Source organism: Chiloscyllium plagiosum, unplaced genomic scaffold (genome assembly GCF_037043375.1).
Source record: "Chiloscyllium plagiosum isolate Xiang-an unplaced genomic scaffold, Cpla_swu_hap1 HiC_scaffold_5, whole genome shotgun sequence".
NCBI lineage: Eukaryota > Metazoa > Chordata > Chondrichthyes > Orectolobiformes > Hemiscylliidae > Chiloscyllium > Chiloscyllium plagiosum.
In genome coordinates, this window is record NW_028270143.1 from 27,007,724 (window position 1) to 27,026,220 (window position 18,497).

At 40.3% G+C, this 18,497-nt stretch overlaps 1 protein-coding gene across 9 annotated transcripts in view; it reads left to right on the forward strand.

Annotated features, from left to right (window-relative positions):
- Positions 1-18,497, forward strand: part of LOC122549745 (zinc finger protein 385D-like) — a 1,031,183-nt gene that overhangs the window by 631,704 nt on the left and 380,982 nt on the right. Inside the window, exon 1 of one of the 9 annotated variants that reach the window (XM_043689690.2) lies at positions 13,795-14,509. The exons of the other annotated variants lie outside the window; for them this stretch is intronic. Within the exon in view, the coding sequence (XP_043545625.1) occupies positions 14,488-14,509 (22 nt within the window). The 5' untranslated portion in view covers positions 13,795-14,487. Of the gene's footprint in view, positions 1-13,794; positions 14,510-18,497 lie in introns of those variants that run through there. 9 annotated transcript variants of the gene reach the window in all.

Below are 18,497 nucleotides of genomic sequence, written 5' to 3' on the forward strand. Positions count from 1 at the left end.
ACTCACCATTATTAGGATATATTTGGGTTCCCAAAAGCCTGAAGTGGCATACTATAGATGAGGAAAGCCACTTCTCTGGTCTTGTTGAGTAAAGAATATGCAGTTAGTTGCATGGCAGCAACTATGTGTGGATGACATAAACATGTTCTCTATAATGGCAGAGGCTATTAGGAGCACACTTGCCTCAGGTCTGTCTCCTGCCAGTTCACTATTTACCCTGACCTAATTACAATGGGTAGTGCTTACTGTACTCAATCACATGTTAAGCGTTTCAGATCCATATACCATATTTCCTAACACATTCTGTCACCCAGCACACTCCTCCTACCTCCTGCAGCCCAATAATAATTTTGTTGTTCTTTTGCTGAGAAATTTAATGATTTAAAATTGCCATAAATCAAGTAAATGTCACATGAAAGGTGTCTAAAATAAAGCATGCAACTGCTATTTTACCACACATTATGATAGATTTTCACATTTGTGACAATGCATCAAATGTATTTCGGCCAGCAGTATCCCCAGCAGGAGGCTCGGTCCATTTTTGAAATCCAGGCTGCATTACAATCAGAAAGCTGCAGGCAGAAGTGGAGTGTTCATGGGGCAGCCTGCCAGCTCTGAGCCATGACAATATCTCACAGAATCAGGCGGGAGGGAGGGTTGAATAGGGCAGGCTTGGGAAGACTCTTATTTCAGGAGGGGGATCAACAGTCTCTTAGCAGCCAGAGTTGTTTTTGTGGAGCAGGAGAGGGCTGTTGAGGTGAGCTGGAACAAGTAGCTCAGTCCTGAATCAACTCAGCACAACATGCACACGTGCAATTTTAAATACTTAAGTCTCTTGTGCACACTCAGGGCCCTGGCAAAGTAGGGAATCCCAGTGACGGTACAACCCATTTGCACTTAGATCCACACCATCTTCAGGGCACAAGTGCTACTTCTAGTGAAGGGAAGATCAAAATATTCAGTGTGTAATTTCTGAAATGTTTGCATTCTTTTAAATTGTGCTGCACCTTTCTTAATCTTAAAAGTGTCAGTTTTCCAAAGCTAGTGTGTTTGTCATCATTAGTGTCATTTAACTGATTTGACACCCAGAAAAGCCTTGTAGGGCCAAATGTGAATGCAACTGGTAAAAATGAATTAATCTTACTGTCACCTCACCGGTGCTTTCCACAACTTCCTCTACAATCTGATAATGATTTTTTTCCCCCTCTTTGGTAAAACTGTGCACAGCAATCCAGAATATCGTGCATGAGCCCTTCAAAGTGTTTTTCTAAATATATCTGGAAAGTTGTAAATATTGGACAGAGCTTTATAAGAGGATCAGAGCAATGTGAGCAATGGTGAGATTACTGGCAGAAATGGTCAAGAAGTCTGGCTAGGCCTATTTCTACATCGTGACGTAGAGGTGCCGCTGTTGGACTAGGGTGGACAATGTTAAAAAAAATGACACAATGCCAGGTTATTGTCCAAAGGTTTATTTGGAAGTACTGGCCAAATAAAATAGCCAAATAGTGCTTCGAAATAAACCTGCTGGACTATAACCTGCTGTTGTGTGAATTTTAACTATCTCTACATCAGGAGCATTTGCTAAGTGCCCTGGTGACTTTCTTACGAGGCAGTGATGAGTTGCCAAATAAAAGGGACTATAGCTTTGTAAATGCCTTAAAAATTTTGCAACTTGCTTTGAGAATATTCAGCTTCTTGTCATACTAAACATGCTGAGCAGGTTGCATATAGAGAATTCTCAACATGAAAGTTAAAGCAGTACCTGGTGGCTTCAGCTCGCTGCTTGCCCCAAAAGACTGACATGGTGGACAACAGTCACATCTCAGGCTATGATTCAGACACATATACCTCATGTCCATGGCATTTAACACACCTCTAACCATCATGGCATTTACAGGAGGACATTTCTGCTCTTCAATGTTGCATCGCAGGCTGCACCACCAGTTATCATTGTCATGCTGCAGCAAGGACACTCAGGGACACACGCCCAGCTCATGGACTGGGAAGGGCTGCATCTTTTGCACTCCCTGACTCTGAACTTACCATTCCTGCCTTGTCTTTCTTTACACTTTGTCCCCTTAATCAGAGATTCTAACCTTTCAGTACTGCTGCCTTGCCACACTGTTTACCACAGACACAGAGCTGGGAAGCTTAACACATTTGTCAGCAGCCCTCAGTCAAGTCAAGAGAGAAAGCCCAAGTTCGGCAGGTAATAGTGAGGTCAAATGATGAATGTTGGCTTTTATTTTAAATGGAATGGCATAATAAAATAGGGGAGCTTAACTAAAGCTATACAAGACACTAGTTAGACTACAACTCAAATACTATGAACTGTTTTGGACCCTTTGGCAAAGGAAAAACATAGTGGCATTGGAGATGATCCAGAGAAAGTTCACTCAGTTGGTTTTGGTTATGGAGGGATTTTTATATGAGGAGAGGTTGAGTTTTGGTTTGTATTCATTGGTGTTTAGAAAGAGGAGAGGCAGCCTGTTTGAAACTATACAATTCTTTGGGGGCTTGATAGGGTGGATGCTGGGACGTTGTTTCTACTTGTGGGAAAGTCAGCAACCAGAGTGTATAAACTCCAGAAAAAGTTATCACTCACTCAATACGGAGAAAAGAAGGGTTCCGTCTCTCTCTCTCAGAATAGGGAAGACTCCCACTGAAGACTGTTGAGGCTGAGAGATTAAGTTTAGATTAGATTCCCTACAGTGTGGAAACAGGCCCTTCGGCCCAACCAGTCCAAACCGACCCTCCAAAGAGTAACCCACCCAGACCCATTTTGCTCCGACTAATGCACTACCACTATGGGCAATTTAACACGGCCAATTCACCTGATCTGGACATCTTTGGATTGTGGGAGGAAACCAGAGCACCCAGAGGAAACCCACGCAGACACGGGGAGAATGTGCAAACTCCACACAGACAGTCGCCCGAGGCTAGATTTGAACCTGGGACCCTGGTGCTGTGAGGCAGCAGTGCTAACCACTGAGCCACTGTGCATTGAGGGATTAAAAATTTTTGAAAGGGTTTCATGAATAAATATTTTGTTTCAAAATTGTGTGTGTAGAACATTTTGTATTGCTCAAAGTTTAATTTATTTTCGAGGGTCAGCTAGAATGACTGACTGACTGATTGTTAATCACTATGGGAATCCAGGGCTATGAGGAAAATGGAGTTGATGATGATCCGCTCAGCCATGATTTCATTGAATGGTGGAGCAGTCTTTATGGGCTGAATGGCCTCTGTCTTCTCCTGTGCCTAATGGATTGGTCATCATCTTTTTAGTTCCGGAAGACATCTGGGGAATCTGCATTAAGGACAGTTGGGAATCACCAAGTGCCAAGATAGTTTTGCTGTTATTATGAGGTAATCCAGGGCGTTGAGAAATGTGCAGCCTATCAGCAGACATGCTGTTCACAAGCCGAAGCAAAGACAACATTAAACACCCACCAAATTCCTTACCTGACCTTTGGAACATAGGGATGGACATACTTGTTCTCAATGCAAAATCTATCTTAACCATCATTGATTCTTTCTTCTAATGTATTGATGTTAAGAAGTTGGATATAACAACTATAGAAGTAGTTATGAGTCTTAGTTGTCGAAGTTTCACAGCATGGCAACCCTCGTATAGATATTTCAGACAACTTGACACATCACAGCCAGTTCTGAACTTGAGCGTGTTCCAGTTGATTGCAGCACCCACAATCTAACAGGGAGGTCAAAAGTGAGGTCAGACAAGTCAAGTCTGTCTTTTGAAGAAGAAAGACACGTGATCTTTAATGTGGTTAACAGTAGTCAAAGCTACTGACGGGCAGAAAGCTGAAGACTCTGCTGCCAATCATGTCTAAGAAATTGGATCTGTGATTAATGCCCACATGATTACCAAGCACCACCTGATCCTATAATTCCTAGTAGGCTGCACGTTACAGTAAGTGCTATCATGCAAAGAATCTGCCAGAGCAAGGTGGGGGAAGCCATGTGGGTCAGGGATTTAAATGGAAAAGATACAATCTTCCACTAAGGGGTGAGACATGGAGATTGTATTTTGTCAGTACTGCTGAAACCATATGAAGGAACCTCATCTGATTGTGTTTGAATTTTCCACATTATTTATTGTGATGAACTGAACGATGAACCTGAAAACTACTTACCTCAGACAGTCAAGAAGGCAGTCCAAACCAACTAGCTTCTACCCAACTATCTGTCATTCTTCCAAGTCTGAAGAGCAGCCTGCCTTGATTTGTATCCCCTTGCCTTCACTGTTGTTGTAATCTCTGCTGATGGTAATGCTGGACAAGTCAGATTCCAGAGTGAAACCAGACTTGGTAATCCATTAGCTTTTCTTTTGCAAATTGGTTATCATGGTAACCAATCACTGAACATTTTCACAAGAGGCTGCAAAATTACTTTATTAAATAAAACCTAAATTTCATACACAAAAGAAAACAAAAAGCAATGCTCTTGCACTGTAGGGAATCTATTTTTTTTAGATTAGATTCCCTACAGTGCGGAAACAAGCCCTTTGGCCCAACCAGTCTACACCGACCCTGCGATGAGTAACCCACCCAGACCCATTTCCCTCTGACTAATGCACCGAACACTATGGGCAATTTAGCTTGGCCAATGCACCTGACCTGCACATCTTTGGACTGTGGGAGGAAACCAGAGCACCCGGAGGAAACCCACGCAGACACTGGGAGAATGTGCAAACTCCACACAGACAGTCACCCAAGGCTGGAATTGAACCTGGGACCCTGGTGCTGTGAGGTAGCAGTGCTACCTCAAAAAAAATTATTCAGTCCAGCAATATATTTTACTTACATACAATGCAAGTGAAATATCTATCTTAGTACCTTAGGAAAGTAATGTTTAACTTCTTAGCCATCTGAGGGAGCTGGAAGTGTTTCCTTTCTGCAACTTCCTGCCTATGTACCGGACGTGATTCTCTCAGTCATTCCCTGAGACAAACAGAAACAGACCACCTCACTGATGTCTCTCACTGCACTCTAAGGAGAGTTTTATTTTTCTCAGATACTTTGGCTACTTTTAGACTGTTAGACAGAAAATCTGCTGGTATAATTCTTTTTCTTTTTTGAACTGAATCTTCTTCTGTCTTCTGGACTCTCTTTCCTTGAGTCACAAAAGCTTAATTGCTGCAATGTTTTCTAAATTATCTCACGAGGTAGCTTTTTTTTATGAATACTGTTTTGGCCCACTCTAACAAACACTTTTTTTTCAGACATTCATGGGATGTGTGCACTGTTAAACTGGGTCAGAATTTATTGTCCAACCCTCATTCACCTTGAGAATGTGATGGTTAGTTCTATTCTTAAACTGTTGCAGTCCACCCACAGTCCTGTTAAGATAGAATTCCAGGGTTTTGACTCAGCCATCTTAAAAGAACAGCAAAATATTTCCAATTTAGGATGGTGAGTAGCTTGGCAGGTAACTTGAATGTGGTTGTGTTTCCATGTATTCATGGTATGAGATTTTAACAGGGTCCAAAGTTAATGCTAAATATTCCTCAGACAATTGCCTTATGACTATAGACTGTAGAATACAGAGCCATCATCTCTGCTGGATTTATCTAACATACCCAGAGGTGTTTATAGTTTGGTTCATAATCATGCTCGCAGATTTGTACTTTGACGACAATGTCAGACTGCTGGTAGATCAGTCAGACAGCTTTCCTGATTTTGGCATTAACATTCTGATGTTGGTGAGGAGTTTGCCAGATCAAATTTGCCATTGTCATTCCCAGTACCAAGGCTAATTTCTGGTTTCATCCCTTTGCTGAGACTTGTTAGCAGTTTGATATAAATGAGTGTCCATTTGAGAGATGATTTAAGTGTCTAACATATGGGCTGTGGGTTATCATTAGCACCAAAACTATACTCAAACACAATGGTCATAGACCAGCGTATCCCTGATTACAATCAAATTGGAGGATTAAACATGGTGCATTGAAAGAGATTATGTCAGGAGCTACAAAGAATGAGGGAATCCACCTGACCAGCAATGTTTGATCTTTGCTGACAGGCAGATAGAAGATGTCCACACTCTGTGATCATAACATCCAGAAGGAATCAATTTTATAACTAGTATTGTGTCAGAGAGGTGGCATACAGATCTTTGTTAACCCTGATTAGCAAGACCGTCACCCTGGAAATGGAACCCAGTAACACCATTGAAAATGTCGAGGCCAAAATTCAAGTCAATGAAGAGACACCACCTGCTCAATGGAGTTTAATTTTTGCAGCCCAACAATTGGAAGATGATCACTCAGACTACATCAGCTAGAAAGAGTCCACTCTGCATTTAGCGCTGCATCTGGCGCGGTAGTTGTTGAACCACAGTTGTACTTTTGTTTCATTGTGGGTAGTTGCCTTGTCTCTAGCTTAAAAGTTCATTTAAAATGTGTGCCCATGTCATTTGAAATAAGATTGTTGAATGCTTATAAAAAGAATCTAACATGCTGCTGTCGATCTGGAGTCGTATGTAGGTCAAACAAGGTGAAGACGGTAGTTTTCCTTCCCTAAAGAGCATTAGTGAATCCGATGGGTTGTCAGATATTTCCACCTATCTGTTGTGACATGGGCCATGATGGAGGTGGGACTTGAATCCAGTCTTGACACAGCCCCTGCAGCACAGGAGGGCTCCAGGTGGGTTTTTTTACCACAATAATTTCACAGTTATCATTTAGCTTTGAATTCTTTTTATTCCACCATCTGCACTGCTGGGATTGAATCTAGATCTGCACAACATTGCCTGAGTTTCTGGATTACTCGTCGAGCAAAAATACCACTGCACAATTCCCTCACCCTTCAAAACACAAATCACTTTTACGGAGCTGAAAACAAAACCTCTAATTTGGAACCCAAGATGGCAAACAATAAAAATATTTTATAAACCTTCCACATAATAATAACATTGTGGGTGTACCAGGCCCCATGGACTGCAGCTGGCTGAGAAAGCAGCTCACTACCTCTATTCCTAAGGCAATTACGTAAGGGTTACAATGTCCACATCCCAAGCATGAATGTAACCAAAAAAAACCTCTGCTTCTAATGGAATAGGTATATAATGATGACTGAAAACAATTTGGCAGAAGCTGCTACAAATTGGCAATCCTTTTCAAAGACCCCATAGGGAAAAGGAAAAAGAAATGAACTGATATTGCAGGGAACATTTCACTTGAGGTTGGGTTTCAGTTTGGGACAGATGAAACAGTTTTACTCTGCACTTCATGAGCTCGACCAGATCTTGCTGCTCAGTGGGAGCTTGAAAAGTAACCCAGACCACTGTCCAAGACTAATATTGTTTATGTTAATTACCAGTTCACAAAGCTAACCGTGATGTATCAGTAATGTTTTTCTCTGTTTTTGAAAAATGGTGTGATCCATTTATGTAAGTGTGCCAATGTATACCATATTAAAAACAGTTTTGAATATAAGCAATGGCAACAATATACTGAATTTACTTAACATAGGATAAAAATTCAAAATAAACTTCAAACAAAACTAAAGATAATAGCTTCAAATGAAACTAAAGGTTAGGTTAAAAAGAACAATTTTGCCAGTGTAGTAGCTATGTGCCATAGATTCTCAGCAAAACTATTAATCACCAATTGATTAGCCACTTCATAAAGCATTCAATTATCTGGTTGGAAACTCAGTTGAAGGATATTAGGATACATTGGGACTGAGATGATAAAATACTCCACAGTGCATGATGATTCCCCATGTGACCAGACTTGGAGAACAACTGCTCAGAGTTGCAGTTGGGTAAATCTTTTGGAATATTGTCTAGTTATGTTTTTGAAATTGCAGAGCAGCTATACAAACTCTTCTTCTAGGCGATTAAATAAATGTTATGGATAATAAAGGGTAGATTAAATAATCTTTGTTACAGGAACAGGCTTGCGTCAAATGCCTTTTCATAATCCCAACCCCTAAACTACATAATGCTGACTCCAAATGTGAGAGAAAATTTCTATTTCACTAAATTATATTGGTTTCAAACAAAAATCTACTACAGTAACCCAGTGTATCAACTAGTTTCTAGGAATGAAGTCTCCAATATTATTTCATTAGCTTTGGCTTTTGACTGTTATCAGTCTTGGGTTTCAACGCTGAGGTAAAGTGAATGATTGAATTTCCAAATTAGTATTTCTTTAATGTTTTATGATCTGACAAACCATGACACGTGAAGTTGCATGTTATTTAAGTAAACTGAGGATATGCTGTTTTACTACTATGTAACTTCAGATTTCTTTAAAACTTTCATTTAACTATAAAGGCTTACTCCCTACTAACCCCTTAGCAGTGAGTCATCGTCTGCAGGCATAGTTGTCCTTTATATTTTCAGGGATTATCAAAAAAGGGTTAAAATTGATTGCAGTGGTTGATCTCTGTGTGTTAGTGGCCTCACATAGTAGTGTGTGGACTAGTGTGATGTGAAGGTCACAGTTCAGGCACATTCATTAAACTTCTCTGCACCTTTAACCTCTGAAGATTGTAAAAAAGGTGAAAACACACATTCCCACTGAGTGCTGCCAACTAGCCACCTTCAAGAAAAAACCAAAGCAGGAGAATATCATTCAATTAACCTGCACAGTCAAGAATCTCACAGTTAACTGCTCAAATACAAAGTCAATGCTACTGTTCTTATCAAATGCAACAGTCACAGTATTCTACCATCTACCCTTTATGAATGACTCTGAGACTGCTCCATATTTTGAATGACTTCTTATTCCTAATCTGTCTGCTGTGTTTTTATTTCTTCTCATGTTTATTAACTTATAGACATACTCTTTTGTCAACTCAAAGCCGAATTAAATTTGGCTCCTTTGAAAACATAACTTTCTCTTATACCAAATGAATTTATTTACAAAGTAAGGAATCATTTTTAAGTTAAACTTGTGTGCCCAATTGAGGGGATAATTGAATAAAATGTGCAGTAATCCAACCATATCATAGGGCTGCCACTCTCATTCGAGAAAGGGAGGTGACTGGTGGTGATTTAACCTGAGGGTCATCACACCTCAGTTGAGAGACACGTTTGAGAAAATATGACCTTCATGGTGACCTCAGCCAGGGCATGAATCAAGCCCACATGTTGGTGTCACTGTGCACCATAAACCAGTCATCCAGATAACTGAGCCAACTAGAGCTAACAGAGTCTGCCCATGACTTACTGCTTCAGGATCCTTGAACAATACTTGACTTGACTGAGGCCTACAGACATCCAGAACAAGTTTCCTGACTTTGTGTCTGTGCTAAACCACATGGCAACAGAGCCTGGTATCTCCGGCTGAGGGGTACAGAGCAGAAAAATAAGGCAAGTTAATACATGGCAGAAGGGCTGTGAGCATAAAAGTAGACTCTTTGAGTGAACACGATAACAGCAAATGAAGAGCTTAGAAATGCAACCTTTTCCTGTCAAGCTGATGGCATATCCCAGAGCACAATGTGTCCTTGCTGCAGCATAATGTTGTCAGTACAGCCCTAAGTGCAAAATTGTCTTGTAAGTGGATCAGAGATGTGATATCAGGTTTCTCAGAGGCAGGCATATGCCAAGTCCCAGTGTCTTTGGATGTGGGATGTGTATGGCTGGTGCCCTGAGATGCTTGCGATTGGTGTCAATATGGAGTTGTTGGGAGCAAGTGGCGAAGCTGAATCTGCCTGGTGTTCACTCTGGCTTCCTTGTTGAGTTTTTCCAGTGTTGCTCTTAGAATTTAGAATAGAATCCCTACAGTGTGGAAATGTGCCATTTGACCCAACAAGTCCACATCGACATTCTGATGAGTATCCTACCTCGACTCATCCCCCTATAACCTGTATTTCCCAAGGCTAATGCACTTAACCTACACATCCCTGCACACTATGGGCAATTTAGCATGGCCAATCCACCTGACCCATATACCTTTGAACTGTGGGAGGAAATTGGAGCACCGGCAGAAACCCACACAGACAGGGGGAGAACATGCAAACTCCAGACAGATAGTTGCCTGAGGCTGGAATTGAACCCAGGTTGCTGGTGCTGTGAGGAAGCAGTGCTAACCACTGAGCCACTGTGCCACCCGTACCAGTCTTATTTAGCAAGGTTGGTAGGAATGGGAGTCTGTATAATAATAAAGGTACATCGGTATGTTAACAAGGCATTTAACAATTCATTATGATTGTGAAGAGGCAACTCATCGACACCTAGTGAAAATCTCATCGCACTACTTATGAAAATTGAAGTAAGATGATCATACCTCAAGATAGGTCTTGTCAGACTTGTTGCCCAATTCTGCCATACATCTCCATATATCTCCCCAAAGTCCACATCACTCAGACTTCAATATTGACTATTAGAAAATATACTATAATGTCAGTTACCCTGTAACCAGACAAAATATTTGTGCAGCATTTTTCTCACAATCAAATCTTATAATATGCAGGTTTTGTACCTACAGTATTTTTATAATATTGCTACACTCCCACCCACCAGCATTATCTTTTCTGTAAAGTCTAAAATTATGCTGTGACTATGTTCTAAGAATAGTGTTCCAGGAACCCATCAGAATAAACTTCTTTATGTGATGATCCACTATGTGAGCAAACTGTCCAACTGTGGTAGCTTAGGAAGCAGAACATCCTGTTTCTTCTACAGTGCCCACAACCAGCAGATGTGACTAAACCACTTTCAGGAAGAAGACCAAATGCTTCTACTTTGACATGGAAAGTTTGTACCCTGTAGCAACCTCCGCCTCCCCACCCCTCCAACAAACAAACAGAGGAGGAGTTTAACCTGACATTTGACTGTGTCCCACACCATAAGATGCTGCTGCGTACTGAATTGCTGGATGGCATTCTCTGTGTTTCTTGAGAACATTTACTTGTTCTTGTGAACCTTTGTCAACCACAATAAAACTGCTGCTTGATTACAGGAGAATCAATCACATGATGTAGAAACAGCACGTTGTCTTACTCAGGACGCAAATTTGAAAAGTTTATTTTTGCTCAATCTGAAAATTCTGTTTGGTTGGTTGGTTTATATTTGCTTCTGCAGATAGAGACTTGGGCCTTAAATTTACACTGAAAAAGAACGGCCATTTCTCGTCATCTCTATTATTTCAGTAAAGGTATCATTCCAATATTTTGAATGGATTTATTAAAATAGAAAAGGGAAAAATTATAGCTAAATCCATTTTAAGAGACCACTTTTTGGTAATCTGCAACATTGTTTTAGGGAATTAGTATGTTTTAATTGTCATTGTGAATTTAGTTTACTGAAGACTGGCATTACTGCTGGAGATTTTCAGAGGGGACTGAGATAGATCAATTACTTGACACCTTTGGCTGAAACAATTGCAACACCCTTCGATCAGAAATGCCAAGTGGATCATCCATCTCAACCCCCTCCAGAGGTCCCCAGCATAACAGATGCCAGTCTTGAGTCAATTTCACTTATTCCATATGGTATCAAGAAATGGCTGCATTGCTAGATACTGCCAAGACTGTAGGTCCTGACAACATTTCACCAATAGCACTGAAGAAGTGTCTTCCAGACTTGTTGCACTCCTAGCCAAACTGTTCTATACAGTTAGAACACTGGCATCTAACCAACAATATGGAAAGTTGCCCAGGTATGTCCTGACCACAAAAAGCAGGATAGATCCAACCTGGCCAATTACTGCCTTGTCAGTCTATTCTCAATCATTTGTAAAGTAATGGATGGTATCAACAGTGCTATCAAGCAACACCCACTCAGCAATAACCTCCTCAGTTTGGGTTCTGCCAGGGCCACTCAGCTAATGATCTCATTACAGCCGCCTTTGTTCATACATGGGCAAAAGTGCAGAATTCCAGAGGAGAGGTGAGAGTGATTGCCCTTGACATCAAGGCTGTATTTAACCATGTGGCATCAAGGAACCCTCACAAAACTAGAATCAATGGATATCAGGTGTAGACTCTGCTGGTTGGAGTCATACTTGGCTCAAAGGAAGAAGGTTGTGGTTGTTGCAGATCATTGAATTTTAGAATCCCTACAGTGCAGAAAGAGAACATTTGGCCCATTGCATTTTCACAGGCCTTCCATTCCCCCCCCCCCCACCCCCACGACCCTTTTAAATAAATTCAATAATCCATTTTCCACAAATGTACAGAGTTCCAGACATTCACAACTCTTTCAGAGAATAAATTCCTTTGCATTACACTCATCCAGCATAAAACGGCCCACTCTATTAGCATCATATCTACAAGTACTGATGCTCACTATTGGCAGTGTAGACTAATCTACAAGATGCAATGCAGAATTTCACCAAAGCTGTTTAGACAGGACCTTCCAAACCCAGAACCACTTCCTTCCAGAAGACCAAAGGCAACAAATACATGAAAAGAGCACCACTGCAATGTTCTCCTCGAATCCACTCACTATCTTGACCTGGAAATATATTTCCATTCTGTCAGTGGCACTCGAACAGAATCCTAATAGTATTGAGGATGTACCTGCACCAAATGGACAGTAGTGGTTCAAGAAGGTGCTTTCTCAAGGACAACTAGGGATGGCCAAAAAATGCTGGCTCAGTCAATGACACATTGCATGAATAAATTTTTAAGAAACAAAATATAGATTATCTTTTAATTTTTGTTGCCATGAAAAAGATGCAAGATTTAATTGTAGGACTGTAATTGCTTACATTTGTTAATAATTTATTCTGATTTAATCATTTTGGGGCTTTATGCAGCCAAACATATTTCCTGATAGGTTAAAATGTATGCTGCTGAGAATTTACTATTGTATTATCGAAAACATTCAAAACATCTGAAGAAGGTGGCATGGTGGCTCAGTGGTTAGCACTGCTGCCTCACAGTGCCAGGGACCCGTGTTTGATTCCAGCCTTGGGCGACTGTCTGTGTGGAGTTTGCACATTCTCCCTGTGTCTGCCTGGCTTTCTTCCAGGTGCTCCGGTTTCCTCCCACAGTCCAAAGATGTGCAAGTCAAGTGAATTGGCCATGCTAAATTGTCCATAGTATTCAGGGATATGTAGATTAGGTATATTAGTCAGGGGAAAACATAGGATAGGGGAATGGGCCTGGGTGGGTTACTCTTCAGAGAGTTGATGTGGACTTGTTGGGCCGATGGGCCTGTTTCCATCCTGTAGGGATTCTGATTGTGATAGCAATGTTCAACTAAACATATACTGAATTCCTAACCATGGAAGTTTAATCAAATTATCCTAAAATTATTCTCTCAAATACTAGGAAGGGTATTTTTGCCCTTCCATTTCTTTACTTTTACCCAGATACTCCACTTAAGGCTATCATTAAATGACTTAGCCAAAACTAAATGAAGACAAAACATTTAACACTCAATTCATAATATTTACAAAATGGGCCTATCCCTTAGGTACAAATTGAGGTTGATGATTTCATGCAGTCATGAATGGTTATGGCTCCATTTCTGCATCCATGACCTAAATAAATGTCTTATTTGTACCAACTGGTTTTCTTTTCCTAAATGGAGCATTGATTTAAAAAAAAACACAGGCTTCTGCTGTCTGATCTACAATGGTGAAAGTTACAAGTGAGTCACTTCCATGACATTACTGTCTAGTTTAAACTTGGAGAAATAATCATCCACTCAGTCAAGATGACAGATAGGCAGGCAGTATTTCTTCAGACTGCAGTCACTCTTTAACTGGCCACTAGAAGGTGCATAAGAGCAGCAGGATTTGGCTCATTTGCTGAATTCCAGGTTCCATAAGAGACCCTTTACATCTGGCTCACCGCTCGGCTTTTCCAGATGACCAAGTTGAGTTCTGGAGCCATCTGCCTGCAATTGGAGGGGCAGGAATCACCTCCTGCTGCTGCATGAAGAGAGCATTAATGCATAAATGTGCCTTGGTGGTGCAGCAGTCTGATCATAAAGGGACAAAAAGCTGCAGTCCTGAACTGTGACTGTGTGGTTACTGATTTTTAAATAGGGTTCAGTTTATTTGTTTAAACTCAAGAGTTTTATCGATCACTGTGTAATTTTCTAACATTTGAGACCAACAGCTCACTGTATTAGAAAATGAAGAGAAAATGAAGCGCAAGATACTTTTTTGTCTAGTTTATGCAAAAAGAACCTGGAGTGGAAGAAATAACTGCATTTATTTCTAATCTGATCAGGACGGAAACTTCAAGCTTCACAGGACAGGCTAATCTGTGAGAAGGAACCTGTGAGGCTCTCTCAGCATTGATGTCACAGGCACAGCAAGAACATCATGAGGAGGAGTCAGATTTCACAAAGTACTGTATGAGCAGTGCTCTATGCTAACAGAGTAGACACTAATCACACAAGGATTCTGCATGGGATGTAAGCAGTATGCTGAGGCTGAAGTGTCAAAAGGATGATGCAGATTTAAACTCTGGTGTCTCGTGTGGCAGGTTGCGTTTGAGATAGTGGAAGATTTTTTTAAAAATCTGTGGCATTTGAAAAGTATGATTAATGAAGGCCATCATGTATATTGGTAAGTGTTAACTTGCCTTTTTTCGATTTAATACATTATGATTTGCTGTACAGAATCTAAGCATGTATTAACTAAACTCGCAATTATTCTGAGAAAACAGGTAGACTGAAGGACTATGCGTCTATGTACCTTATCAGTATATGCTGTCTGCCTCCTTTTACTATACAATGTGCTCAAGCTTCCAGTGCTTATGTAAAATGCAGCATGTAATAATAATTAATACATTACAGCATTGTGCTAGAAGCAGCCTATATGGAATTAAATTCCCAATAATTTCCAAAGAGGTGAGCAAGGGGGGAGGAAAGTGGTGAATAGACTTGCTAGACTGAGCGTTTAATGAATACTTCAGAATATTTATAGCTTTAGATTCAGCGCCTCAGAAACATTTACTGCATCGTTCCTTATGGCATGATTGAGCTTCTTTGCAGTATTGCATTTACCATTAACCATCTGAGATCTGGAAGTGTTCTGGACAATGCTTGGAACCTTTTCATATTTTTCAGAAAGTCACAATAATAATTTCTATATCTATTCCTTAATTTAATGAAAATAGTGTACTGAATATATTAAATGCTGAAAATTACTTCATTAATTTAGGATTACTGTAATGCATAAACAAATGAATAGTTTGGCCTTCTTTGTACCTTTGAAGAAAATATTAATTTGCACAGTTTTGAACCTTGAACTATTTGATCATTATTTTAGCACTTTTGAACTAATAGCAGTTAGAATCTGAAGAAAAACATTTGCAGAAGTTGAACTCTGATCACTTTACAGATTAATTTTATTTTTCCCTTTTTAGTCAAGTTTTAAATATAAAAAGCTACCTTTTTGGGACACAGAAAAAACATACATGAAAGCATTTGAGAATCTCTCCATCGCTCCTTATGATATACATGAATCACATTGAATTATACTCACATGTACTCATGCATTCATAAAAGATCACTGCTCACTTTTCTGCTTGAAAACTCTTCTTGTTTAACTTTTGCACAAAGATATTGCTACTTCAAAAACATTTGCATTTAATAAAATAAAAACTGCAGTTGAATAACATAAAATTAGCTGCTAATTGTACATCATCACATCTGATTATCCATTTTTTAAAGTCAATAAAATTCAAGCCAATGATGGACACCCATCATTGCATACTTTACCCTCTTGTCCGTAACTAAAATGGCTCCTTATAAGTGCTCTATCATTAGTGTCGTTTGCAGACTTACATCTATTAAAATGCTGAAAATCACTGGGTGCATGAGAGAGAGAAACTCTAATCCCAGGTCAAAGGTGTGAACCAAAATCTGTAAGGTTCCTGGAGGCACTTTAAACATACTTAAAGTCATGTCTATTGAATATGGTAAAGAATGGCATAATTTACGACTCTTATGTGCTCTTGATAACATTGTAAATTTTTGGTGCACTTTTATAAACATTATCAGTCAACAAACTGCCAGACATTGATGATAAAAGTCAATTTTCTGCAAATAACATATGTGACTTCCTGATGTTATATTACTTGTATCTGCACGTATATATTCCAGTCTTTTCATTCACCATATCCCAGTGGAGACAATACATAGATATAACTTCTTAAACATATACCTTTTTCTTCTTTTATGGAAGTAAAATGGATAAGTTCCAGATGTATTGAAACCGGGTAAGTGATTTTAGATGATCTATTTTTGCTAGATTTAGTATGCTATTATTTTTCCTATATGACTTTCTTAAAGGAGATGCAGAGACCTGCAGAATAATATTAACTTGCAAAATTGAAATAGTTGCATGCATCTGCTTTTTCAGAGTACATTTGTATGTTCTTCAATAAGAACAAGGACAGTTGCATTTAACTAATCGGCAATGAGCAGTATCAATATCTGTTTCTAACAACAGTTGTTGGCCGCGTTGTCTTTTAATGTAATGATCCCAGCAAAATTAATTGAAAGCAGGAAAAGATATCATAACAAAGGGATGGGACTGTGGACTGTGAAGGCTCTATTGACTGAGATGAAGTATGCAAACAGCAAGAGACCCTCTAATCTACTCAATCTTATCCACGCAATTGTGACATATCACAATAAATGCACTCTTCAAACCATGAAGTCAGAGCCCAGGCAAATCGGAAGGAACAACCTGAGAAATTAGGGTGGAAATTCTGTAGTGAGTATCACACCACCTGATTCCCAAAGCTTATCACCATCAACAAGCCTCAAGTCAAGAGTGTGCAGGAATATTCTCCACTTTCTTGAATGGGAGCAGCTCCACTAACATTCAGGAAGTTCAGTGCCATCCAGACAAAACAGCCTGCTTCATTGGTATCCAAGCTAACATTGTAAATGTTCACTCCCTTTACTCTTGGCTCACTGTGATAGGTGTGCATGCCATCTACATGATGCATTGCAGCAACACAATTTGCAAAGACTGCCAAATGTGCGACCTCTTCCACCCAAAGGATAAAAACAGCAGATAGATTGGAGCATCAACACTTGCAAGTTCCCCTCCCAGCCATATGCCAAATTATATCACCATTCCATCACTGCATTTTGTTTATTCATTCATGAGATGTTGACATTGCTGGTTGGCCATCATTAATTGTCCATCTGTAGTGATGGTGAGCTGCTACCCTGAACTCCATTTGCTGTAGTTTGATCTACAATGCTGTTAAGGAGGGAATTCCACGATTTTGATCCAGTGACAGTGAAGGAACAGCGATCTATTCTCAAGTCAGAATAGTCAGTGGTATGGAGGTGGTCTTGAAGGTGCTGATGTTCACACATATCTGCTGCCCTTGAGCTTCGAGATGGAAAGGGTCACTAGTTTGGAAGGTGCTGTCTAACCACCTTGGTGAATTTCTGGAGTGCACCTTATAGATAGTACACACTGCTGCTACCAGGTGTTGGTGTTGGAGGGAATGGATGCTTGTGGATGTGGTGACAATTAGTGGGCTGCTTTGTCCTGAATAGTGTCAAGCTACTTGAGTGTTGTTGGAGTTGCACCCATCCAGGCAAGTGGAGAGCATTCCATCACACTTGTGCCTTGTAGATGGTGGACAGGCTTTCAGGAATCAGGAGGTGAGTTACTAACTCAAGATTGGATATCCACAAGGCACCATCAACAGTGGCAGAATTATACTCCAGCACAATCTGCAACCTCATGATCCAGCATATGCCCAACTTAACCATTACTATCAAGCCAGGGGATCAACTCTGCTTCAATGGAGAGTGCAGGAGGGCATGCCAGGAGCAGCAGCAGGCGTACCTGCAGATGAAGTATCAATCTGGTGAAGCTATCAAACAGTAGAAACAGCAAGTCATAGAGCAAAACAATTCTATAACAAACAGATGGGACCCAAGCTCTGCAGTCTTGTCACACCCAGTTGTGAATCGTGGTGGTGAATTGAGCAATTCACTGCAGGAGGAGGCTACATAATTTTCCCCATCCTCAATGATGGAGCAGCTAACATATCAGTGAGAGGGATAACTTTGAAACATTCACAGCAATCTTCAGCCAGAAGTACAAAATGAATGATTTACCTCAGCCCCCTCCAGTAGTTCAGCTTTACATATACCAGTCTTCAGCCAATTTAATTCACTCCCTATGATGTCAAAAATTCAATGGAGGCATGGATGCTGCAAAGGCTATGGGCCCCAACAACATTCCAGCAATAGTACTGAAGACTTGTGTTCCAGAACTTTCTGTTCTCCTAGCCAAACTCTTCTAGTCACTGGCATCTACTAATAATGTGGAAAAGTGTCCAGGTATATCCTGTGCACAAAGACAGAATAAATCACCCCAGCCAATTAGCGCCCCATCAATCTACTCCCGATCCTCCTTAAAGTGATGGAAGGTGTAACCAAGAGTGCTATCAAACAGCACCTACTCAGCAATAACCTGCTCAGTTAGGGTCCTACCAGGGGTCTCAGCTTCTGACCTCATTCCAGCCTTAGTTTAACATGGATTAAAGAGTTGAATTCCAATGGTGAGGTGAGAA